The 26458-nt window shown below is 51.1% G+C and overlaps 1 protein-coding gene across 1 annotated transcript; it reads left to right on the top strand.

Moving 5' to 3' along the window:
* GNA15 (G protein subunit alpha 15) lies at positions 1041-26127 on the top strand. The gene is made up of 7 exons (XM_005654729.3): positions 1041-5508; positions 13476-13660; positions 17626-17780; positions 18444-18572; positions 21676-21805; positions 23016-23169; positions 25208-26127. Exons 1-7 carry the CDS (start codon positions 5364-5366, stop codon positions 25432-25434), a joined length of 1125 nt encoding a protein of 374 aa, XP_005654786.3. The 5' UTR covers positions 1041-5363; the 3' UTR covers positions 25435-26127.

The following is a 26458-nucleotide window of genomic DNA, read 5'->3' as shown; positions in this document are numbered from 1 at the left end:
GAGACTCTGCTTTTCATTCTACTGGGTATAAACCCAGAAGTAGAATTGCTGGGTCACGTGGTGATTCTATGTTTAAGTATTTGAGGAATTGCCAGACTGTTTCTACTGGCGGCTGCCTCATTTCATGCTCCCACCAGCTGTGCATGCGCCTGCGGCATGCACAGGTTCCCGGGCCAGAGATCAGACCCGCATCACAGCCGTGACAACAGGGATCCTTAACCTGCTGAAACACCAGGAAACTCTCCCCTCCAGTTTTGTTTACTCGTTCATCAGTGGGATGGAAATGCCTTGAAGTCCCCATGTGTGCCAGGCACTGTCCTATGCACTGCAGATACAGGGAGAAGACAGCACTTAACACCATGACTTAATCTATGAAGAAAAACAGGGAAGAGGCATAAAGAGCAATAGTGGCCGTTTCAGACAGGCTGTTCAGGAAAGGCCTTTCTGAGGAGGTGGCATTCAAATAGGATTCTGGCAGATGTGAAGGGAAGAGGCCGTGCTGTGATCTAAGGGAAGGGCTTTCCAGGCAGAGGACACAGCTGGTGCAAAGGCCCTGGGGCAGCACCATGCTTGCTGAGTTGGAAGAGCAAGCCCTAGTGTCTGAAGTGCAGCGATCCAGCAGACAAGAAGGAGGAGGGGAGGGCAGGCAGAGGACGGGCAGGTTCTTCAGATCCTTGTGAGCTGCAGGGATGATTGGGATTTTACTTGGTGGGAAGTGGGAGACCTGGGGGGCTGTAGGCAGAGTAGGGTAGAGCCTGACCTAGGCGCTCACAGACCCTCTTTGGTGGCTGCTACGGGGAGGACAGACTGGGATTGGGAGGGATCGGAGGCCGGGGGGAAAGGGGCTGCACTGGTCCTGGGGTAGCCAATGGGCTGGTCCCCCGGGGGAGGCAGACAATGGGAGTGGGATTCAGGCAGCAGGTGCAGGGAGGGAGCCAGCGGAGGCGGCCGTCGGCGCTGGCCGTCATGCCCCTCGCTGCCGGCAGGTGCCGCTCTCCCGCGCTCCACTCGCCGGCCCACCTGCAGCTCGAACATGCACACGCCCGAGAGGTCTTCTCCGCAACACCGTTCGAAGAGGAAAACCGGGAGGGAACCGCCAGGCCGTTGCTCTGACGGTAGGCAGCGCCCCGGAACCTGAGCCCCAGCCGCGGCGGGTCCAGCCAGGAGGGCTAGTGCAAGGTGAAAATGCAGGGCTTTTGTGACAACACCAGGAGGTTTTTAAGACTGAAAGCCTTCGGAGCACGGGTCCCTCGCCCACGAAGCCGGCCCAGAGAGCCGGCGACGGACACCTGGGTGTTTCCTCCTTTTGGCTAAGGTGAACTTTGCTGCCGTGAACATGGGTGCTAAGTACCCGCTGGAGACCCTGCTTTCTGTCCTTTTGGATATAAACGCAGAAGTGGAATCAAATTCTTGATTCATCAGTAATAAAGGGAGGGGATGGACCTTAGTGATTCCCTAGGCTTGGGCCAGCCCTGGTGGGAGGGGGCATGACTTCGGGTGTGGCCCTAAGTTACCAACACTCCCATCCGCTGAGGAATGCGAGGTACTTTGAAACTATATAAACATCCTATTCCTCATTACGCCAGAAAGGATATTTTTTAAAATTGAAGTATAGTTGCTGTAGAACAACTTGTGTTAATTTCTGCTGTACAGCGATGTGATTCATGTTATGTATACACTTTTTAAAATATTATTTTCCATTATGGTTTATTGTAGGACATTGCATATCGTTCTCTGTGCTACACAGTAGGACGTTGTTTATCCGCTCCATGTATAACAGCTTACATCTGCTAACCCCAACCTCCCCCTCCATCCCTCCCCAACCCCACCCCCTTGGCAACCACAAGTATGTTCTCTTTGTCTGTGAGTTTGTTTCTGTTTCATAGACAGATTTCTTCGGTTCATATTTTAGATTCCACATAGATAAGTGGTATCATATGGTATTTGTCTTTCTCTGTCTGACTTCACTTAGTGTGAGAATCTCTGGTTGCATCCATGTGTGGCTACAAATGGCATTATTTCATTCTTTTTTTATGGCCGAGTAACATTCCATTATATATATGTACCACATTTTCTTTACCCATTCATCTCTCCATGGACATTTAGGTTGTTTCCATGTCTTGGCTATTGTGAATAGTGCTGCAGTGAACATAGGGGTGCATGTATTTTTTTTTTTTTTTTTTTTGTCTTTTTGCCGTTCCTTGGGCCACTCCCGCGGCATATGGAGGTTCCCAGACTAGGGGTCGAATCGGAGCTGTAGCCGCCAGCCTACGCCACAGCCACAGCAACGTTGGATCCTTAACCCACTGAGCAAGGGCAGGGACCGAACCCGCAACCTCATGGTTCCTAGTCGGATTTGTTAACCACTGCGCCACGACGGGAACTCCACATGTATCTTTTTGAATGAAAGTTTTGTCTGGGTATATGCCCAGGAGGGAATTGCTGGATCATATGGTAATTCTCTATTTAGTTTTCTGAGGAACCTCCTTACCATTTTCCATACCAGTTTTACCGATTTACATTCCCACCAACAGTGCAGGAGGGTTCCCTTTTCTCCACATCCTCTCCAGCATTTGTTATTTGTGGACTTACTAATGATGGCCATTCTGACCAGTGTGAAGTGGTACCTCATCATAGTTTTGATTTGCATTTCTGTAATAATCAGTGATGTTGCACTGCCTTGACTAAGACAGTGTTTCTGTGTTGGGGGGCAGGGGTACTTTGTGGGTAAAATATTCTATCCAAATAAATCTTTTTACCACAAAGTATGCCCCCCCCCCCGCAACATGGAAACACTGTACTAGTCAGGGCCATGCTGCCTGCCTGGCAAGAGAGGATTCCTGTTGGAAAGTACACCCGGGGGCCCTCATGGGGCTATTGATGCCCTTATCCCTGACCTCAGTGGGGATCATGTGGTTGTTGGTGTCACAGGAATTTGTTAGATTATATATTCATATTTTATGTGTTTTCTCTGTGTATTTTCTTTCTTTCTTTCTTTCTTTCTTTCTTTCTTTCTTTCTTTCTTTCCTTCTTTCCTTCTTTCCTTCTTTCTTTTGCTTTTTAGGGCTGCACCCGCAGCATATGGAAGTTCCCAGGCTAGGGGTCGAATCAGAGCTACAGCTGCTGGCCTACGCCACAGCCACAGCCACGTGGGATCCGAGTCACGTTTGTGACCTACACCACAGCTCACCTCAATGCCGGATCCCCGACCCACTGAGAAAAGCCAGGGATCGAACCCGCATCCTCTTGGAGACTAGTCGGATTTGTTTCTGCTGCTCCATGGTGGGAACTCCCTCTGTGTATTTTCAAATAGGCACACAACCTCCACAACGGCACCTGGCATGGGGCCAGGAAGCAGATTGCCTATTTAGGGAACTGGGAAGTGGATTTGTTGGAAGCTGGAGTAATTCACAGAGGGGGGCCCTGAAGGAGAGTGGATCTAGGCACTGAGTTGTAGGTTTTTTCCTGAGGTCAGTGGGAGCCATGGAAGGTATTAGACCAGTGCTGGCCATCTTAGCCCTGTGTGACATGTTGGGGAACTGGTGTCCATCAGGAAACGGATAGAGAAGCTAGCCCTTGGCACTCCTGGGCCTCGCCCCACCATCCCATCCGCTCTCCAGTCTGTGACTCAGCCTGGCCTCCCGTCTGGTGTTGCCAAGCTGGTTGGCTCTGATCTGCTGCCATCCGCCCAGCTCTGCATGGCCTAGACCAATTTCTGCTTTTCTTCACCTGCCGGGAGTGGGAAGTCACCCAGGCCTCAGCCCTGGGGAGAACCCCTCCTCACGGCCATCCGGTTGGGGGTGGGAATGGGGGTGGGCAGGGCAGCGCCTGCTGGCCCCAGTGACCCAACGGGCCCCTGGGCCCCTATCGAACTTCCCATCTGCCAGTCGTTATGAATCAACAGCAAAGAAAACCACATGGGTGCAGGCTGGGGTGTGGTGGAAGGAGGCAGTTGTGACTGTGTGACCCCAGGCACGGAAGTACCCTCTCTGAGCTTCATTAGTACAATCTGTGAGGGTCCCAGGGGCTCCCTGATTCTCTGTCTCTGGGGAGGAGGGGTATTCTGGAACTTTCTAGAATGTCTCAAAGAGGATTCTGCACCCAAGCACAGCAAAGTTGTGCCAGATTGGAGACAGTCTGTCACAGTACAGGAAGCAGCCACATGTGTGCACCCTGTGTCCCCTCCTACTTCTAGGGTCCTGAGGGCTGAGGGGTCAGGGCAGAAGGGTCTCAGGGTCTTGTTGGGAAGCGGGTTCGACTCCCAAGTTCCCCCTATGTACAAGTTGTCTGCCCGACTTCTCCTCCTCGTTCCAAATTCCATCTTGTCAGAGTGATCCTCCTTGACCCCTTTTCAAGCCACAAATGTGCCCCTCACCCCCCCATCTCCCATCCCCCTTCACAGCTTTGTTTTTCCCTCACAATATTTTGCCATCTGAAAGGCTCGCATATACATGTATTTAATGAATTTCTTTATCTATCTGTCAAGAGTGTCAGGCAGGGAGATCAGAGATTTTGTCATTTTGTTCCCTGCCGTGCCATAGAATGCCTGGTACACAGTAGGCATTGTGTAAATGATTGCAGGAAGAACGAATGGCCTGTCCCTAAAGCTACCTGTTCCTCATTGAGACCCTGGGGCACCAAGGGTGGGGGCCGGCTTCCCAGGGAGTCACCACGAGGCCGTGCCTCTGTGTCCCCATCTGCGCAGTGGGTGGGGATGGCCAGACTTAGGGTGCTGTGCGAGTGATACCACCACCACCCCCACCTGTACACATGCACAGAAGCACTTGAAACTGTAGGTGCTACCAGGGCTGGTTTTTGGGGTTTTGTTTTTTTAAAATAAAAGATCATTACTGGAATTCTGATGACTGCTTCTAATTGGCCCACAGAAGGGGGAGAGGGAGGGGGCCAGGGCCAGCGTCAGAGGCCCAGGGAGGACGAGGTCCACCCCTTCTCCAGAATGAGGAAGGAGGCCCAGACCCAGACTGCAGCTGGCCGGGCCTTCCCTCACCGCCCCGCCCTCCCCGGGGGCGCCCACCTCACCTCGCCCTCTGCTGCCGTCAACCTGTCGGGCCGGGCCGGGCAGGTCTGGGGATGGGCGGGGAGCCCTGAGCCCGCATCTCCTCTCCTCCTCCTCCTCCTCTTCTTCCTGTACTTGGCACAAAGGCCTCTCTGAGCTGGGAGCTGGGCTGCCGGGCACTCGAGGCCAAGAAGCTGGGGGTCCCTTGGGGGGGCGACCCCCACAACGAGGGGAACCATCCACGCCGGCTGCCGGGAGTCCCACCCAGAGCGGCCCCAGGCGGGGTGCCCTTCCCCAGGGGCAGGGGCGATGCCGAGGCCGCCTCGTGCCCGCTGAGGCCTGCATCATGGCCCGCTCGCTGACCTGGCGCTGCTGCCCCTGGTGCCTGACCGAAGATGAGAAGTCGGCGGTCCGGATCGACCAGGAAATCAATAAGATCCTCCTGGAGCAGAAGAAGCGGGACCGTGGGGAGCTGAAGCTGCTGCTGCTCGGTGAGTCTAGGGCCCTCGCCACACCCGGGCGGGTAACTCCTGGGAGCCCACTTTCGGGATGAGTAGACTGAGGCCCACTTCCTCATCCCAAGGGGTGAGCTGTGGGCTGGTCCCCTGGCCTGGACTCCTGCGGAGCATCTGGCGGAGCACAGGTGGCTCTTGCCGGGCAGGCCCAGCTCCCACTGTAAGCTCAGGGGAAGGCAGTGAGCTCAGGTCTGCAGCCACCCAGGCCCAGGAACCTCCGTCTGGCCCTCTGACTCCAGAGCATCCAGGACCCTCCAGTCTCTCTGGAAGGCTTGACCTGTGGGCAGAGCACTTCCAAGTGCCTCTGATTGATTGATTGGTTCATTCATTTAAGATGTACTGAGTAATTCCTGGAGACACAGCAACAGAGGACAAAGAGCCGTCCCTGCCTTCAGCGATTTCAGCTTCCGGTGAGGGAGACAGCCGTTAAGGCCTTAAACGAACATGCAGAGAAAATAATTTCCGGCGGGAAGAAGAATAGGAGGAAAATAGAACACAGTGAGGGAGTAGGAGTGACACAGGGGTGGTGGATTGGAAGTCTCTGAGGTTATGACCTTTGAGACCTCACATCTTATCGTCCACATGGGTCCACTCCCCCAGCCATCTTGCCCTGCGAATGGCCCCACTGGCCTAACCCCAGGGACTTCAACCTTGGAGGGTCCTCTGGGAGTGCCTGAGTCCTGGAAGTGTGGTTGCGAAGGTCCTGGGTATCCTCAAGTCCCATTTGCCTGCCCCCAGGAGCAAAGAGCTTGGTCATCTGAATGGTCACCCTCTCTCTTCTCCTGCTCAGTAGGAAAGGGCAGCCCTGAGCAGCAGAGAGAGAGGGCAGGGGGCACGGGACCCCAGCGAAGCTCTCTGAGCTTGGAAGATTTTCATTAAGAGTTTAACTTCTTTGAAAAAAAAAAAAAAGAATTTAATTTCTTTGGAGTTCCTGTTGTGGTGCAGTGGAAATTAATCTGACTAGAAACGATGAAGTTGTGGATTTGATCCTTGGCCTTGCACGGTGGGTTAAGAATCCAGCAGTGCCATGAACTGTGGTGTAGCTCCGATTTGACTCCTAGCCTGGGAACCCCCATATGCCGCAAGTGCGGCCCTAAAAGGACAAAAGACCAAAAAAAAAAAAAGAATTTAATTTCTTTAACAGCTATCTCTATTCACTTTCTTTAATCGCTAGGCTATCATTACATTGATAGTATATATGATATATTATTTACTCTTTTTAAATAAATAGGGCTATTTAGGCTATTTCTTCCTGAGTGAGCTTTGGTTATTTGTATCTTCCAAAGAATTTGTCTATTTCTTCAAAGTTGTCAGATTTACAGGTGTGTTTATAACATTCCCTTGTTATCTCCTTTCATGTCTGTAGGATTTGTAATGATGTCTCCTTTTTCATTCTTTGTCTTTGATCCTTTTTTCTTGACCTGTAGGGCTGGGGGATCTGTCAGTGTTAGTGACCTTTCCTTGCACATCTCAAATTCCTTTAACTGCACCTCAGGGCCTTGGCACTTGCCATTCTCCCCACCAAGGGCTCTCAGCCTCCCTCAAGCCTTTGCTCTGCCAGGTGCTCTCAATCTTCTCCCTCAAGGCAGGTCTCAGCTTAAGTGTCACTTCCTCAGAGAAATCTTCCCTAATTTCCCTACCTTTAAAGTTGGCTCCATCCTTCTTCCTCTGCCTGATTTTTCTTCATAGCACTCTCTCAATGATATCCTTTCCATTGTCTTTTTGGTTTCTTGTTTATTGTCTGTCTCTCCAGTTACACAGGGGTGGGTACCATGTCCATCTTATTCACTCCTGTAGCCCCATTTTCTAGTACAGGAGTACAGTAAACTTGACATAGAGCAGATATCCGATGCATGCTTATAAGTGAATGAATGAATGAATCCTGTTTCAGGGGTGATTTTCCCCAGAGCCGTACCATGTCTTCTCGGAACTAGGAAAGCCCCTTGCCCCATCACTCTGACCACTGCACAGCCAGCCCCAAAGCATGAAGCCCCTTCTGCTGTTGTGGGGGAAGGAAGAGGGCAGGGGAGGTTGTCTACGTGCCCAAGTGCTGACAGAGGCCCTGTGGACTGTGATTTCAACCACCCGCATTCAAGCCCTGAGGGCTGGCTCCACACCTGCCCTCCTTAAAAACAGGAATTGAATCCAAAAGTCATTTTTTTTTTTTTCTGGAAGATAGCTGACCCTTTTGAGGAAGAAGGCCAAGGGACCAGGGGTCTGTCCCTGACAGGAAGTGGTCACCATGTTGAGGAGGGAGAGGAGTCAGAATAAAGCAGTTCAAGGAGCCAGCTCTGTCTGTATTAAATGAGGTAGGAATCACTCCTATCCTCGGATGGGGAAACTGAGGCACAGAGAGGTGAAGTGACTCGCCCAAGATCACACAGCCAGGATTGGAATGTAGAATTCCAGTTCCAAAGTCCATGAGCTTGATCACGCTGTGACTGTGCCTCTACAGAAGCCTAGTGACAGATGGGGAAACCGAGGCCCAGGGAGGTGCAGGATTGCTCTGGGGTCTGCAGCCAGCTTTGAGGCAGAGCTGTGCCCCAGTAGCCCTATTTCCCAAGAGGGGATGGCAGGGCCGGGGCTGCCATTCCCCTTGAAAGGAGCTGCACGGCATCTCGTGATGCCCAGGCTTTGGCACAGCTCCTGTCCCCTATGAGTTGCCACTTCCTCACCCACCCCCCAGGAGGAAGCAATCACTTCCCGTCTGGACTGTGAGGCTTCACCAGGTGGAAACACCTCTCCACACAGCCCCCAGCCCCATTTGGAGCATACTAGGATAGGGGCGGCGGAGAGGTTCCCGGATCCTCAGTGGCTCCAGGAGAGTCACAGCTGTAAAAGTGGAGTTTTTCAGACTTCAGGTTGTGACCCGCTCATGAATCACAAAATCCATGTTGTGGGTGGCGACCACGATTTTTTTTCTTTAATGAAACAGAAGAGAAGAGAAGAAAAAAAAAATGGTGCTTCACAACAAAATTAACTGTTGCTTGGAGTTCCCGCTGTGGTGCAGTGGGATCGGCAGAGGCTTCAGAGCACTAGGATGTAGGTTTAGTCCCCAACCTGGCACAGTATGTTAAGGATCCAGCATTGCCGCAGTTGCGGCTTAGGTTGCAACTGCTGCTTGGATCTGATCCCTGGCCCAGGGACTCTATATGCCACGGGGTGGCCAAAAAAGAAAAAAAATTAACTGTTGCTTGGTGAGATCTTTGTTTGTTCTCCACACTTTTGGGGCAACCCAGAGGGAGGTCCAAGAGTACAGTCCTCCACTGTGGGTCTCACCACTGCTTGGCAGCACCCATGGGAGCTGCTGAGCTTCCGAATGTCTGTAGAAACATCACATTACCTGATATTTTGATGATACCTGACTCGGCCTGCTGGCTGCATCCTATTTTGCTGGCGAAAGATCCTTAAGGGCTTGTGTTTACGTCTCTGCTTCTCTACTAGCTGTGTGACCCTGGGAAGGTCACTTCATCTCTCTGAGCCCCCATGTCACCTCCACGAAGGGGAAAACAGTGCAGATCTTTGTGAGGATGGACCGAGGTCATGCACAGAGGACATTGGCCCAGAGTCTGGCAGATGCCATAAGTTAAATCGCACTCGCCAGGATGACAACGATGGTGATGGTGGTTTAGGCTGCACATGGGAAACTTCCCAATATGATCATCAAACAGCCCATGAGCTCTAGACTCAGACAGAACTGGATTGGAGTCCAGTTTGGCCACTCACCAGATGCATGACCCAGCCCATCCAGCACTCAGTTTCCACACATGAAAAGTAGGACCAAAGGCCATTGCTTTCATGGGTTTGGGCGATCTGGTGCATGGGGACCACCCAGCCCTCACAACCACCTTGTCCATCTCCAAATGGCAGAAGTGCCAGAGACCAGCCCAGGTTTCCCAGGCTGTGGGTTCATCTCACTGCCAGTGATATTCAGGTGTCCCGTGGCAGGTAGGAATATTTAGTGAGCTTGTTGTGGCCCTTCCTGCAACCCAAGGGATTCCCAAATCTGAGACCCTACTGAAGTGTTTCTGATTGTGGATCTGTGGGGTGGTGTTTGTGTGTTGTTTGTTCATTTTTAGGGTATTTTTCTGGCCAGTCCCACAGTATGCAGAAGTTCCCGGGCTGGGAATCGAACTTTCGCCTCTGCAGTGACAATGCAGGATCCTTAACCCACTGAGCCACCAGGGAACTCCTGGAATCATTTTAGATGTACAGAAAAGTGGCAAAGATGGTATGGAGAATTCTTGCATTCCCCTAAACAGTTTCGCCTTCATAGTAACATCTTATATAAGCACCTCAGGCTTGTCACAGCTGAGATATTGTTAATATGGGAACCACACTGTTACATGTCCATGAACTCGACTTCAGATTTTAATTGTCAATGGTTTTTCCGCCAAGGCCCTTTCTGTTTCAGTCTCCAACGCAGAATCTCACAGGGCGTTTAGGGGTTTTCCCCCCCTTTCTTAACTTTTCATTTTGAAATAATTTCAGAATTATAGAAAAGTCGCATCTGGCTTCTTCCACAAATAACATTTTACCACATCTTTTATTCTCTTGCTTATTATCTATCTATCTGTCTATCTACGCACACGTATATACACTGTATTAGTATATGTGTATATACCTATAATTTACACAGTGCCTAATCGCATCTATAATTAATGTGCTATATATACATTTATATATTTAATACATACATATTTATTTTCCCTGAACTGTTTGTGAGTAAAGTTGCAGCTCTGATACCTTTTTACCTCCTAAAAACTTCAGTGGGTTTGAGTCCCACTAAAAAGCAAAGCCCCCCTGCATGATGATCCAGAGCAGGTGGTGAGCCTGCCAGGGTCCTGTCACCTACACATCTTGCCAGCTTTCATGGCTTCCCCATGTCCTTTAGGGCAAGAGAAAATTGACTATTTTTCCCAGACCTGCGTTCACCACCCTCAGGAAACAGGGAGCCTCCGGGGTGATACAAGAGGCCCCCCCTTCTGCCATTTCCCACCCCTGTCCTCCCGCCTGTGCTCCCACCACTCCCAGTTCCTCTTTCTGGCTCCAACCCTGCCACCCCTTCCCTTTTTGCTGTTGATCCCATTTCCTCCTGCACCAGGCCCCTCTCCTGCCCCTGGAAGGATCCTGCACCCATGTCCCCCAGGAGCCAGCAGGGTGACAAGATGATGGAGGAGCCTCCTGGGCCAGCACCTCTCACCTGGCTGTCATGTCCATTTCACAGATGACAAAGCTGAGGTTCAGAGAGGGAGATATCAGGGTTCAGACAGCCGGGAGCCAGGGCTTGCTCTTTAAACTTCAGGCCCCTGAGCTCCTGAAGATTCTAGTGTTATTATCACAGACCCAGGGCCAGCTTTGCACGTGTGTGACCCCAGCAGTCCCACAGCCTCCTGCCCTCAAAAGGGCCTTGTGGTTTCACTGTGCGCTTGGCCCTGTAAATTCTGTAGAAGGACCCCTCCCCCCACTCTGGTCCATCAACAAGGTTGTGTGAATCCTCTCTCCCAAATATCTCGTACCTATGTCCCCTCCTCTCCAGCTCCACGCCGACACCTGAGTCCAGCCTCATCATCCCCTGCCTGGACCAGTACAGTTCCATCTGGCCAGGTCCCCTCTTCCTACCTTGGCTGATCCCACAGTCTGTCCTCCCCGGAGTAGCCACCAGAGGGCACTCGTGAGCATAAGCGTCAGGCCCCGCCTCTCCTTTGCTACAGCCCTCTGGGGAGTCCCTCTGGGTAAAAAAAAAAAAAAAAAAAAAGAGCCCAAGTCCAAGTCCTCCTCGCCGCCCCCAAAGCCCTGCATGACCTGACCCGTCCTCTCCCTGTCCTCACCTCCTCCCCCTCTCCCCGTCACTCCCTCTGCTCCAGGTACTAGGGTCTCCTCACTGTTCCTCCAACTCACCAAGCCCTGACCCGCCTCAGGGCCTTTGCATATGCTGTGATCACTGCCTGGTGCACCTTTCCTCCAGATCTTGGCATGAGAGCCACCTTCGCCCAACCTTCAGAACTCAGCCACCAAGAAGCCATCCACAATACTCAGCTGTAGTAGTCACCATCTATTGATCCTACTGTATTTCATTCAGTAAACTTTCTCTACCTGAACTTATTATGGCAAATAATAGTAATAATCACAATTGCTGTAAATATGATGATTGGTAATAATACTGAAGAATGTAGCTCTTAGTTAAGTTGAAGCATGCTCTAAGCCAGGGTTTCACAGACTTTTCCTGAAAAGGGCCAGGTAGTAAATGTCTAGCTTTGCAAGCCAGGGGATCTCTCTGACTCCTCAGCTTTGCTGTTGTATACAAACTGGCATGGGTAATGAAATTTTATTTAGGAATGCTGAAACATGGATTTTTTATTTATGTATTTATTTATTTTTTAGGGCTGCACCCTTGGTATATGGAATTCCCAGGCTACAGGTCAAATCAGAGCTGCAGCTGCTGGCCTATACCACAGCCACAACAATACTGGATCCGAGCCACATCTGAGATCTACACCACAGCTCATGGCAATGCCAGATCCTTAAACCACTGAGCAAGGCCAAGGATCAAACCCGAGTTCTCACAGATACTGGTTGGGTTCATTACCACTGAGCCACAACGGCAACTCCTGAAACCTGAATTTTTTGTAATTTTCACTTCTCACCAAATAGTGTTCTTTTGATTCCTTTCGGCCATTAAAAAATGCAAAAACTGGAGTTCCCGCTATGGCACAGTGGGTTAGTGATCCAGCTTCTCTCTGTGGAGGCAACCTTGTGATCCCTGACGCAGGAAAGTGGGTTAAGGATCTGGTATTGCTACAGCTGTGGCATAGGTCACAGCTGCAGCTCTGATTCAATCCCTGGCCCAGGAACTCCATATGCTGTGGAGCAGTGAAAAAAGAAAAAAAAAAAAAAAAAAAAGCAACAACTGTAACCATTAAAAAATGTAGGAGTTCCCATCATGGCTCAGTGGTTAATGAATCCCACTAGGAACCATGAGGTTGCGGGTTCGATTCCTGGCCTTGCTCAGTGGGTTGAGGATCCGGCGTTGCCGTGAGCTGTGGTGTAGGTTGCAGACACAGCTCAGATCCCTCATAGCTGTGGCTCTGGCGTAGGCCGGTGGCTATAGCTCTGATTCAACCCCTAGCCTGGGAACCTCCATATGGCGAGGGAGTGGCCCTAGAAATGGCAAAAAGACCAAAAAAAACCCAAAAATGTAAAAACTACTTTCATGGTGGCTCATCAGGTTAAGGATCTGGTGTTGTCATTGCGGCATCTCAGGTTGCTGCTGTGGCACGGGTTAGACCCCTGGCCCAGGAATTTCTGCATGCCTCAGGGTGCAGCAAAAAAAAAAAAAAAAAAAAAAAGGAAAAACTGTAACCATGAAAAGTATTAGAAATGTAAAAACCATGCAAATGGTAAAAACTCGCTGGCCATGCAAAAACAGGCTGGTGGCTGGCTTTCTCTGAAGACTGTTTGCTGGCCCTCCTGGGTGCACCTTTTGAGGTAATGGTTGAACCTTCATGTCCACCCAGCAGGCAGGGCCATTTCAAACCACATTTTGGAGTTCCTATCGTGGCTCAGTGGTTGACAAATCTGACTAGCATCCATGAGGACACAGGTTCAATCCCTGGCCTGGCATAGTGGGTTAAGGATCTGGCATTGCCGTGAGCTGTGGTGTAGGTCCCAGATGCGGCTCAGGACCTGCGTCGCTGTGGCTGTGGTATAGACCAGCAGCTGCAGCTCCAATTGGACCCCTAGCGTGGGAACCTCCATATGCTGCGAGTGCAGCTCTAAAAAAGCCCCTCCCCCCAAAAAAAGAACCACGTTTTACAGGTGGGGACACGGAGGCACAGAGCCGTGAAGATGCTCACCCTGGCTCTCTGAGCTGGGATAGGAACCCGGGATTCTGCGGGTAGTGGGGGTCCTCAAGGGCTAAGCTAACCACTGTGTCTCCCCAGGTCCTGGCGAGAGCGGGAAGAGCACGTTCATCAAGCAGATGCGCATCATCCATGGGGCCGGCTACTCAGAGGAGGACCGCAAGAGCTTCCGGCCTCTGGTCTACCAGAACATCTTCGTGTCCATGCGGACCATGATCGAGGCCATGGACCGGCTGCAGATCCCCTTCAGCTGGCCTGAGAGCAAGGTGCGTGTCCCAGGGCCTCACCAGGCGGGCAACACACAGGGAGGGGGTCCCTTAGGATTTTGGAGCCAGACTGTGTCCCCCTCACACCCACCCCAGGTCCAGGCCGTGTCCCCTCAAACCCCCAGGCCAGAGCCATGTCCCTCGGGACCCCTAAGTCATTGTTAAGAATCACCCCCCACCTGGGTTTCCTGGCATCCTGCTGTGTATTATAGGTAGCACAGACCTAGCACGCCATCATCCCTCCCACATCCTGTGTCCCCTGTGGACCCGCATGATGCCCTGTAGGAGTCCTGAGTCAACACGTGTTTTGTTCAGAAATACTAGTATGGGCTGGTTCCTGATTCCTGCACCACACTCCTGAGGGGAGGGCCTTCTGTGCAGACCCTGACTTACATCACCCTTCCCTTTGAAAGTTTTATTTTATTGTGTTAGGAACATTCAATCTGAGATCTACCCTCTTAACCAATTTCAAGGGCATGATACAGTATGAGCAACAGCAGATGCAATGACTGTAGGATGTACTCCCCTTGCCTAATGGAAACTCTCCAACTCCCTTCCCCCAGCCCATCCTACCCTCTATGTCCATGAACTTGTCTATTCTAGATGCCTCCTATAAGTAAGATCATGTAGGATTTGTCCTTCGGTGCCTTGTTTGATGATGTCCTCAAGGTTCATCCACATTGTCTCCTGTAGTGGAATTTCCTTCTTTTTAAAGACTGCAGGAGTTCCCATTTTAGCTTAGTGGTAATGAACCCAACTATTATCCATGAGGATGCAGGTTTGATCCCTGCCCCTAATCGGTGGGTTAAGGATCCGGAGTTGGCATGGGCCATGGCATAAGTCGCAGATGCAGCTTGGATCTGGCGTGGCTGTGGCTGTGGCATAGGCCAACAGTTGCAGCTCCGATTTGACTTCTAGCTTGGGAACTCCCGTATGCCACAGGTTCGGCCCTAAAAAGTAAAAAAAAAAAAAAAAAATCTGCATAATATTCCATCTTTATACATATATACCCATTTTATCTTTATTTATCCATTGATGAACATTTAGGTTCTTTCCACATCTTGGCTATGGTAAATAACGCTGCAAGGAACATGGGAGTGCAGATATCTTTTCTAGATCCTGATTTCAGTTCTTTTGGGTGAATATCCAGGAGTGGAATTGCTGGATCATAGAATAGTTCTATTTTTAATTTTGGGGGGAAACTCCACACTGTTTTCCACAGTGACTGTACCAGTTTGCACTCCCCTCTAACAGCATATGAGGGTTTCAATTTCTCCACATCTCATTTTTAAAAATCATTTATTTACTTATTTGGCCCCACCTGAGATGTGGAAGTTTCTGGGCCAGGGATGGACCCTGCATCACAGCAGTAACCAGAACCACAGCAGTGATAACACCAGATCCTTAACCCACTGAGCCACCAGGGAACTCTCAGCATGTATCTTTTTGAATTATACTTTTGTCTGGATATACGCCCAGGTGTGGGATTGCTGGATGATATGGCAGTTCTATTTTTAATTTTCTGAGGAACCTCCATACTGTTTTCTGTAGCGGCTGCAAGCCTCCAGGAAACTCTTTGTTTGTTTTGTCTTTTTTTTTTTTTTTTTTTTTTTTTTTTTTTGTCTTTTTAGGGCTGCACCCATGGCATATGAAGGTTCCAAGGCTAGGAGTCTAATTGGAGCTGTTGCCACCAGCCTACACCACAGCCACAGCCACACCAGATCCTTAACTCACTGAGTGAGGCCAGGGATTGAACCTGCAACCTCATGGTTCCTATTCGGATTCGTTTCCACTGTGCCACAACAGGAACTCCTGTTTATTTTTTTTTATAATAGCCATCCTAACAGGAAGGAGGTCATATCACTGTTTTAAAATCTGAAAGCTTCTAATGTATGAATCTGTGTTGATCCAAAGACTTTGGAAGATCAACTGGAGCCTGGTAGTACCTACCTTCTAGGGCTGATATAAGAATGTGATAACCTAAAAATTCTTAAAGATTTCAAACAGGGCCTGAAATGTAGTATGGGCTCAGAAAGGATTAGTGGGTAGTATGATTCTTTAATCCTCCCAATGACCCATTTCAGCTGGATGCCACCACCCCCACTTTACAGATGAGAAAAAAGGAGGCTCCAAGAGATAAAGCAATTGGCTCAAGATTTAGTCCACAAGCAGAAGACCAAATATGAGCACCCACTAACCTAACCACCCATCAGCTTTGGTTATGCTACCTTGCTTTATAAAATAACACTTTGGAGTTCCCGTCGTGGCGCAGTGGTTAACGAACCCGACTAGGAACCATGAGGTTGCGGGTTCGGTCCCTGCCCTTGCTCAGTGGGTTAACGATCCGGCGTTGCCATGAGCTGTGGTGTAGGTTGCAGACGCAGCTCGGATCCCGCGTTGCTGTGGCTCTGGCGTAGGCTGGTGGCTACAGCTCCGATTCGACCCCTAGCCTGGGAACCTCCATATGCCGCGAGAGCAGCCCAAGAAAATAGCAAAAAGACAAAAAAAATAAAATAAAATAAAAATAAAATAACACTTTAATTGAGCTGTAACACACAAGCAAACGAAGATGCAACTGACAGACTTGGGGAATCATTACAAGGCAAACACACACATGTAGCCACTGCCCAGGGCGAGAAGCAAAACATACCCAAAGGCCCCTTCCGGAAATCACTACCCTCCAAGGGCAACCCCCCTTGCTTGTTTTTGAACTTCTCATATGTGGAATTTTACAGAATATTCTCTATGTCTGTTCCGTGCTCCACAGACTGTCTGTGACTCCATCTATCTTTTGGGGCATAGTTGTGATTTGTTCGTTTCCAGTATAAGAGAATGCCATGGTGGTGTTTTTTTTTTTTTTGTTTTGTTTTGTTTTGTTTGCTTTTTAGGGCAGCACTCGCAGCCTATGGAGGTTCCCGGGCTAGGAGTTGAATTGGAGCTGCAGCTGCTCGGCCTGCGCTGCAGCCACAGCAACACCAGATCCGAGCTGCGTCTGCAACCTACACCACAGCTCACAGCAACACCAGATCCTCAACCCACTGAGTGAGGCCAGGGATCGAACCCACCTCATGGTTCCTAGTTGGATTCATTTCCACTGTGCCACAATGGGAACTCTGTATTATTTCTGTATTATTCTATGTTGTTGGACATTTAGGTCATCTGCAAATATATTTATGAAAATACATGCATTTCCATTGAATATCTATCTAGAAATAGATTTGGAGCATAAGGGATGTGTAAGAGACACCAAAAGTGTCTTCGGCCACCTCTTTGGTCCTGGGGTCCTAGGTCCTACCAGGACTCCGTTGACTCTCCTATTCCTTTGACACCCTCTCCGTCCAACACCCAGACAATAGAGAGGGTCATTGCCTCATAAACGCATGTGCAACACTCATCCACCCACCCAAACACATGCACACACCTACGCAAATGCATACAGAAGCACACATCCATGTGCCTGCAGACTCATACACACACAACACACACCCACAAGCGCAACTGCATACACACACATAAATTCAAACACATATACCTACACGTGCACACACAAATCCACCATAAAGATACACGCATATGCCCATGGATACATGAAGACGCTCGCCTGCATATACACGTGTGTGCACCCACCCAGGCACACCCGTGCACACTCACAGGCCATCCCAGAGGTCTGAACAACATGAGTGCCTGCTTCTGCTACAGAGAAAGTACAGGTGGAGCAGAGGTTGCCCTGAGGAAGAAGAGCAAACAGATAGTGACTTACCTCCTGGGAGCCAAAGCCCCATGGCTTATAAAGGGCTGGAGGGGGGCCCCGCGCAGGGTCCCCCAGAACTGGCACTCCCTGCAATGCATGCCCCCTGCTGCCCCTCCGTGGACAGTTGCCTGGATGAAAGGGGGCTGAGACATCCAGGGAGGGCAGCCCACCCAGCCAGCTGCTCTGACCCCCTCATCTGTCCCTCCCTCCCCAGCACCACGCCAGCCTGGTCATGAGTCAGGACCCCTACAAAGTGACCACCTTCGAGAAGCGCTACGCCGTGGCCATGCAGTGGCTGTGGAGGGACGCTGGCATCCGTGCCTGTTATGAGCGAAGACGCGAGTTCCATCTGCTCGATTCGGCAGTGTAGTGAGTCTGGGGTCCGAGGGACTGGGAGTGGGGCTGGGGTGTGGAGTGAGGTGGTGCCGAGGCGCAGCCAATGGAGACCCAGTCCCAGGGATCAGCGCCAGCAGAGGGCCCCAGGCACCGGTTCCTGCTGCGGGGGATACTGTGGATGATCTTGCTCCAAGATGATGTTGTACCTAGGGTGACGCTGCTCCCCGGGGTGGCACAGCTTCTGGGGAGCACTGTTCCTGGAATGACGTCATTTCTGGGGTGACCCTGTTTTTGAGTTGATGGCACATTTTGGGGTGACTGTTCAAGGATGACACTGCCCCAGGGTGACACTGTTCATTATCATGCTGTCCTGGGCATGATGCTGGGTATCTGGTGCTCCCATGCCATCACTGTTCTTGGGGCAGTGATGCACCTGGGATGACAATTCACCCAGGGGTGGTGCCTTCCCCAGTAAGACTATTCTTGGGGTCAGGCTGCACTAAGGGTGAAGCTGCTTCTCTCCAATGCTCCCATGGCCTCGGAGTGGTGCACCTGAGCCGTCGGGGGACCCCAGAGATCCCGGTCCCTAGCCTGGAGCTCTCCTCCCCCAGCTGGGTCCTCATGGTGTTCTGGGTGGGGGCTCTGAGAGGTGAAGAGACATTGCCAGGCTGGGCCTCAGGGCTTCTGGCTCCACAGCTACCTGTCCAATCTGGAGCGCATCACTGAGGACGGCTACATCCCCACCGCGCAGGACGTGCTTCGTAGCCGCATGCCCACCACCGGCATCAACGAGTACTGCTTCTCTGTGCAGAAGACCAACCTGCGGTGAGTGCAGCACCTGGTGGGTGGGGAAGACTCCTGTAGGAGGAGCAAAGGAGCTGGGGTGCTGAGGGATGAGTATGAGCTTCCTACTCTCAGCCCCTTGGGAGCTGAGGAGGCAAAACTAGACATAGACACCTCCAGCCTCCCATGTAGTCAGGACTGAGAACTGGAGGAGCCTAGACTGAGCCTATAGATCTCCTGGAGGGGAGGTTTTCCTGGAGGAGGGGCCATTGGTATTAGAGCATTGAAGAATGACTAGGAGTTCACTAGTTTAGAGGGTGATGGGAAGGAGGAAGAAAAGACTGTGGTCACAGCTAGACCCAAGGGATTGATTCTGGGCTGGGGAAGCTCAGAGGGTGATCCCGGTAGTTGCCAATGAGGTAGTTGCCAATGAGGGGTAAGGTTGGCAGTCAGGAAATGCAGGACGAGGCAGGGGCCATGGTTCAGTCTGAGAGTATTGGGAAGGGCCAGCAGTGGCCATGGGGATGGAAATGAGAGCATGGTGCAAGAATTGTTTCTGGTGTAGAATGGGCAGGACCAGAGAAGCATGGAAATTAGAGTGGGGACTCACAAATGACTCCCTATGAGGTCCCCATCAAGATGGCAGAGCAGATGGTGGACCATCATGGTGGCAGTGGGGTGGGAAGTGTTGGATAAGACAGTGAAGTCATTTGGGGCAGGTTTGGTTTGAGGGGTCTAGGGCATCCGGGGGCTGGCAGGATGCACACAGGCCTGAGCTGGAAGACAGAAGTGCGGGTGGCCAGTGCAGCAAAGGGTGGTCCAGGCAGAGTGAGAGCCAGTGTTAAAGGCCAAGGAGAGGTCAGGGAGAATGCAGCAAGAGAAGCAACTTCTGGAAGTTCCCTTCGTGGTGCAGCAGAAGTGAATCCAACTAGGAATCATGAGGTTGCAGATTCGATCCCTGGCCTTGCTCGGTAGGTTAAGGATCTGGCGTTTCTGTGAGCTGTGGTGTGGGTTGCAGACATGGCTCGGATCCCACATTGCTTGGCTGTGGCATAGGCCAGCAGCTACAGCTCCAATTGGACCCCTAAGCTGGGAACCTCCATACCCTGCGAGTTCGACCCTAAAAAGTAAAAAAAAAAAAAAAAAGGAGAGAGAGAGAAGCAACTTCTGGGATTGGCATTTAGAGACTCTTCAGTGACTTTATCAAGAGGATAGCAGGGAGCTGTGGAGGGTGCAAGATAATGCTTAAGACCCTACAGGGTTCAACATACCCACGTTGATCCCTTATTTGCCTGAATGCCCACCCCACCCTCCATGCTGTTCTGGCCTCCACAGTAGTCTTTACCAGGGAAGTTCATAATTTTCATAATTTATCTGTTTGCCTTGGGTCTCCTCCACTAGATGGAGAGCCCCTCAAAGTGAGGGCTGCGTTTGATTCTCCTGCTTCATTAGTGATGATCAGCTGAAGATCAGAGTGGAAGTTTGTAAATGTGAGTGGATGGTTGGAAAGATGGAAGGGTGGATGGATGGATGGATTGATGGATGGGTGAATGGATGGATGCATTGGCGAGTGGATGAGTGATTGGATGGGTAGATGGTTGGATGGGTGTATGTATAGATAGATCATTGGGTTGATAGATGGGTGGGTGGATTGAGTGAACGGGTGGGTGGATGGATGGATGAGTAAATGGATAGGTGGACTGGTGGGTGGGTGGATGGATGGATGGATGGATAGATGGATCAATGAATGGATAAATGGGTGAATGGATGGGTGTATTTATGTATGTATGTATGTATGTATAGGTAGGTAGATAGATGATAGATCAATAGATGGATGGATGAGTGAATGGATGAGTTATTGGATGTGTAGATGGATGGGTGGATGGGTGGATGTATGTACATGTGTATGCATGTATGTATTATGTATATATTTATAGATGGATGGATGAGTAAATGGGTGGGTGGATAGATGGATCAATGGATGAGTGGATGGGTTTTATATGTATATGTATGTATAGATAGATGGATAGATAGATCAATAGGTGGATAGATGGATGGATGAGTGAGTGGATGGGTAGGTGGATGGATGAGTGTATGGATACATAGATAGATAGATAGATAGATAGATAGATAGATAGATAGATAGATAGATAGATAGATAGATAGATAGATAGTTAGGTGACTGAGTGGGTGGTTGGATGGATGAATGAATAGATAGATGAGTTGGTGAATTGGTAAAAGATTAGAAGTGAAAGTAGCAGTTGGGGAAATTCAGAGGGAAGGCTGGCTGAGGAGGGGATTTTCAGGTTGGGAAACTTGCGTATGTTCTTAGGCCAAAGGAGAAAGCTCAGAGGAAACTGAAACTCCAAGCCGGGAGGCTTCAGGTAGCATACCCCCTACCTGTCTCAGTCTCCAGAACCCCGCTTTCAACCACTGTCCCTCCATCTCACTCTGGATATGGGATTTGAGGGGGGTCTGAAGATCCTGAGAGGGATCAGTGTCGGGAATCAGGAGTCACAAGCACCAACCTAGGTTTTCCTCCCATACACCAGGGCAAGTCTCTTCTCGCTCTGAGGCTTCTGGCATTTCCTGCCGGCTGCCTGAGTAATGGTCGCATCCCCACGGAAATGACGCAGGGCTTCTTATCAGTAACCCACATTTCTTAGAAGAGAGAACAGGAAGGCGGGAGGGCTCTGGCTGTTGTTGTGGTGGGGGGGCGGAGGAGGGCCCTCCATACACAGAGGAGATAGTGTTTACCCATCTGTGTGGCCACTGGATACTCCCATGGTCCACCAGAACATAGCTGATGGGGAAACTGAGTTCTGGAGACATTCTGCAGTTTTCCGCAGGTCAACCAAGACGGCTCCAGGGCAGACTGAGAATGGGTCCAACCAGCTGGCCCAGTGCAGTAGAAGCTTGGGAAAGTCCCCTCTCCTCTGTACACCTCAGTTTCCTCCTCTGTAAAATGGGCACAATAGTGCTACCTGCCCCATGTGGGGAAATGCAGTAACACACAAAGCGGCTGCTATTTATTCTTGCTGCTCTTAATCTTTATCATGGCATGTCCCAGCCATGACTGGGGTCCAGGTGCCTCATCGCGGGGTCCCAGTTAGGCCTGAGCTCTGAAAAGGGGTGGTTCTGGTAGGATCGTGGATGTTGGGGGCCAGAAGTCAGAACGCAAGAAGTGGATCCACTGCTTCGAGAATGTGATCGCCCTCATCTACCTAGCCTCGCTGAGTGAATATGACCAGTGTCTGGAGGAAAACAACCAAGAGGTGAGAGGCCATGGGGGATTTCGGGGCACTGTCTCCTCCACTCTTCCCACCTCGCCTCCTTGGCCCAGGGTCCTGCAGCGGAGCAAGAAGCCCCACTGCCACTCTAGAGTGGGCCTTTGTGTGTCTGGCGTGGCTTTGAGCTTCACCATCCACTCTTTTGTGGTCAGACCCTTGAACCCCAACACACAGATCCACAAGCATTTGTGACACCAGGACCCTGGACACACACACACACACACACACACACACACACAATTGGACACTCAAGCCCCACGATGTCCACTCCCCCACGTCTAAAGCACAGCATAAGCTGTCCTGGGAATGTGGGTCAGGGACAGGGACAGTGCTGTGGGGATGAGGACAGTGTCGTGCTTTTTATTCAGAAAGGCTGGGGTCACTCTTTTGTGGACTCTGCTCCTAATTAACACCCAGTATGAAGGTTGGGCACATTATTATCTCTGACATATGCACTTTTTGGGGTTAAAGTTTCACATAGTTTCAGGATCCAAGGGTCGGATATTATAATTTTGACTTTCAGATAGAATCAACCTGAGGTTAGTCTGACACAGATCTTGCTCAAGTCCAGCCACAGGAGTTGTCCCAGTTTGTTAGGGCTGCCGTGATGAAGTAGCACAAACTGGGAGGCAAGGTGGTATTGGGGGGGGGGGGCAGAGCTGAAACGGCAGAAGCTTATTGTTTCATAGTCCTGGAAGCCAGAAGTCCCATGTCAAGGTGTCTATAGGGTTGGTTCCTCCTGAACCTATGAAGGAGGTTCTCTCCCAGCTTCTGGTGGCCGCTGGCAATCTGTGGTGTCCCTTGGTTCGTAGACACATCACCCTATTTCTGCCTCCATCTTCACCTGGGTATCTCCTTGTGTCCTAATTTCCCCTTTTTATAAGGACATCGGTCATTAGACTTGGCGCCTATCCTCCTCCAGGGTGACTGCTTCTTAACTAATTACATCCTCAAAGACCCTGAAGATGTTTCATTCTGAAGTTCCAGATGGACATGAATTTGGGGCAGGGGGGACACCAGCCAAACCAGTAAAGGCACAAAAACCATCCCAGGCATACACAGGCAGCTGGCCACACCACCCTCAGACCCAGCTGAGCGGGAAGTGGGGAGCCTCAAGCTGCTAGATGGGAGAGGGGTCCTGTTTGAGCCAAGCTGGCTGTCTGGATCAGTGACCTGCCTGTGCCTCCCAACCCAGAACCGAATGAAGGAAAGCCTGGCCCTGTTCGGCACCATCTTGGAACTGCCCTGGTTCAAAAGCACTTCTGTCATCCTCTTCCTCAACAAAACCGACATCCTGGAGGAGAAGATCCCCACCTCCCACCTGGCTACCTACTTCCCCAGTTTCCAGGGTGAGTGGTTCTAGAACTTTCCATCCCCTTCACTTGCTCCAAAGCAGCTCCCAAGAGAGATGCTGGTCCAGGCCCTACCCCAGCCTGGAGTCAGTGGGGTTTCAAATCCCATTGGACAGACAGACCTGAGTTGCAGACCTAGCTCTTTCTGCTGCCCAACCTCTCCGAGTCTCAGCTTCCCCCACACTGTAGAATGGGGAGAAGATAACAGAAGGCTTCATGCTCGATGCTGAAAACAGTGGGATTTTTTTCCCCCTACAGTTCAGGAAGCTGGAAGTCTGAAATCAAGGTGTCAGCAGGGTTGGTTCCTTCTGGAGGGTGTGAGGGAGAATCTGTCCCAGGCCTCTTGCCTAACTTCTGCTGGTTGCCTGCACTTCTTTAGCATTCCTCGACTTATAGATGGATTACTCCAATCTCTGCCTCTGCCATCACACGGCTTCCGTTGTCTCATCTTCTTATAAGGACACCAGTCATTGGATGTAAGGCCCATCCTCATCTAGTATGATCTCATTTCAACTTAATTAATTATTCATCTTAACTCAACTAATTACATATGCAAGACCCCTATTTCCACAGAAGGCCATATTCTGAGGTCCTGAGTGGACATGAATTTGGGGGGGCACTATTCTTCCTAATACACAATCAACCATGGTAAATGAAGCCCTGAGGGTGAGCTTGGCATGTAAGTTTTGGTGATGTCACCAGGGGTGTGACCCTTGGTCTGTCACAACCTACGTGGCCAACCCTAGTTAATCATACCTACAAGACTTGGGGTCTGGCATCAGATGTCAATTCCATGATGGTGGCCTGGACACCCTTCATGGCCTTCCCACACCACCCCCTCGGTAGTGCTTGGAGTGGGACCACGGCTTGGAGAGTCTGGGAACAGGAATAAAGGGGATAGTTTTGAGGAGGGTTTGTTTTCCTTCAGGTCAAAGGGAACCCACATAACTCATCCTTTTCTCCCAGATGCAGAGGCTGGAGCACTCTTTGCTCATCTCTGGTTCTTGGCCTTATAGTCATGACAAGAATGATAAACCAATAATCGCTAAACCTTCTAACACTGATGGAAGTACCCTCTTGTACTGACTTGTTTAATCCTCATTAAAAATTCCTATTTGGTAGCACTCATTAAAAATTCCTATTTGGTAGCACTCATTCTTACCACTACAGCGACGGGAAACGGAGGCTCAGAGAGGTACAATCATTTGCCAAAAGTCACACAGCCAGTGAGTGGCAGGGGCAGGATTCCAACCCAGTTTGTCTGGATTCAGAGCTGGCTGGCCTTAACCACTATGCAAACCTGCCTTTCTGAAAGACTGATGATAGATAGCACACATTCATGAAGCCTTGTGATTATTGAGCTCGGAGCACTAGACATGATTATGTTAAATCCTCGGGGAGGCCTGGGCCCGTTATGAGCCCTATTTTACAAATGAGGAAACTAAAGCTCACAGAGGTTATGTGGGTTAACATATGAGGTAACCCCACCAGTAAGTAGCAGGGCCAGGTCTTGAGCTCCAAAAGCCCTTAACTCACACACATTATATGTACGAATGAGAGATGGGTGTGTGGCGGGGTGAATCCTAAGTGTGCCTCATCAGGATGGCCATTCCTCCTCTTCTCTTGGCTTTGGTTTCCTCATATACACCTCCCCAAGATGTCTTTCTCTGCAGCTTTGGATTCCCATAGCCCCAGCTCAAACCTAGCCAAGTGGGAGGGCCTCTTCTCAACACAGTTCTGCTCAAAGTCCCAGAGACCAGTCTTACTGGTCCTTTCCAGGTCGTGTGACCCAACCGAGCCCACCCTTGATGCTCCTATTGGCTGGGCCTGAGCCATGTGACCAGCTAGAAAGGCAAAAGATGGCGGCGACCTGCGTTGGAGGTTGGGGGAGGAAACCTGGTGGGTGGGCCCTGCAACTGTGATGTCGCCCATACTGGGAACAGGATCTTCAGAGTGGGCACTGGTTCCGGGAGGGAGGATCTCTCGCTTGCCACGAGTCACCGCGTTCCCTGACTGCCCCCACCCCTGCCCCCAGGCCCGAAGCAGGACGCGGAGGCAGCCAAGAGGTTCATTCTGGACATGTACACCAGGATGTACGCCGGCTGCGTGGATGGCGCGGATGGAGGCAGGAAAGGCCCGCGCTCCCGCCGCCTCTTCAGCCACTACACGTGTGCCACGGACACACAGAATATCCGCAAGGTCTTCAAGGACGTGCGGGACTCGGTCCTGGCCCGCTACCTGGATGAGATCAATCTGCTGTGACCCAGGCCTGTCGCCCCAGGCCCGCGCGTGGCAGGTGGAACCTGCGGGCTGTGGGCGCAGGATGGGCCGGCGCTCAGCAAGCCCAGGTACCTCTTGTCGTTCCAAGCCCAGGTGCGGAAGGGCCACAAGTGAGTCGGGCTGGAAGGCCAGTTGCCACCCCCTCTCTTCTCCGCCCCTCACCAGGACAGCCCCTGGGTCCTTCTTCCCTTGACTCAGTTTACCTCCTTGGGGAGGGAGCACAATGGCCATTTGGGAGATCAGGGTGCAGAAAAGGTGAAAAGAGGAGGGGAATCCTGGACTGGGGGGGGGAAGGGGCCCTCTTAGGACCCCCACCTCCAGGTATTTCCCCTCTTGAGCAGGGGTCTGGGACCCTTTTGTGGGTGATGCACCAGCCCCTGGATTGGGGGGAGTGGTCTTTCATGCCCCGGGATGCGGACTCCGGCGCCCCCTAGCGGACAGTAGTATCCCAACCGAGGTCCGGGACTTCCGTTTTCTTAAGAGGAAGAAAACACTGTCCCAGGAATGGGTCCCGCCCCAGTCTGCGGACGAGGGAAACCGAGGCACACAGGCATCTCCTCTCCTTCCCAGGCTGGGGCCCGGCGCGCTGCATCTTGCAACTTTCTGTATTTATTCCCTCATCTGCGGGGCCCCTTGCAAGGGTGAACATTAAAGAAATGACATTCTGGAGACCTATGATTTCTTAGGGGTGTCCTGTTTATACCCACTACGTCCCCGCCCCACGCGGTCCCTTCTTAGGTCGCTTATCCCGGCTAGGGGTAGCAACATAGTGAAGGAAGAAAAAGTTCTTCTTGTCCACCCCCTCGTGCGAGGCGGCACAGCACACATAGCTGTGCAGGACTGTATGCACTTTGCCCCGAAGGGGAGTCCAACCTCTCTCCCTGGCCCCCGGGGATATCTGAGCCGACCGACCGTCTGTTGCTACTCACACAACAGTCCAGCAGCAGCCACCCCTCACCTCTGATGGAGATGATGGCTCCGTTTACTCCAGATCCTGATTGCCCAC

This window comes from Sus scrofa, chromosome 2 (assembly GCF_000003025.6).
Source record: "Sus scrofa isolate TJ Tabasco breed Duroc chromosome 2, Sscrofa11.1, whole genome shotgun sequence".
In the NCBI taxonomy this organism is placed as follows: domain Eukaryota; kingdom Metazoa; phylum Chordata; class Mammalia; order Artiodactyla; family Suidae; genus Sus; species Sus scrofa.
This window is presented reverse-complemented; position numbering and strand designations above follow the sequence as displayed.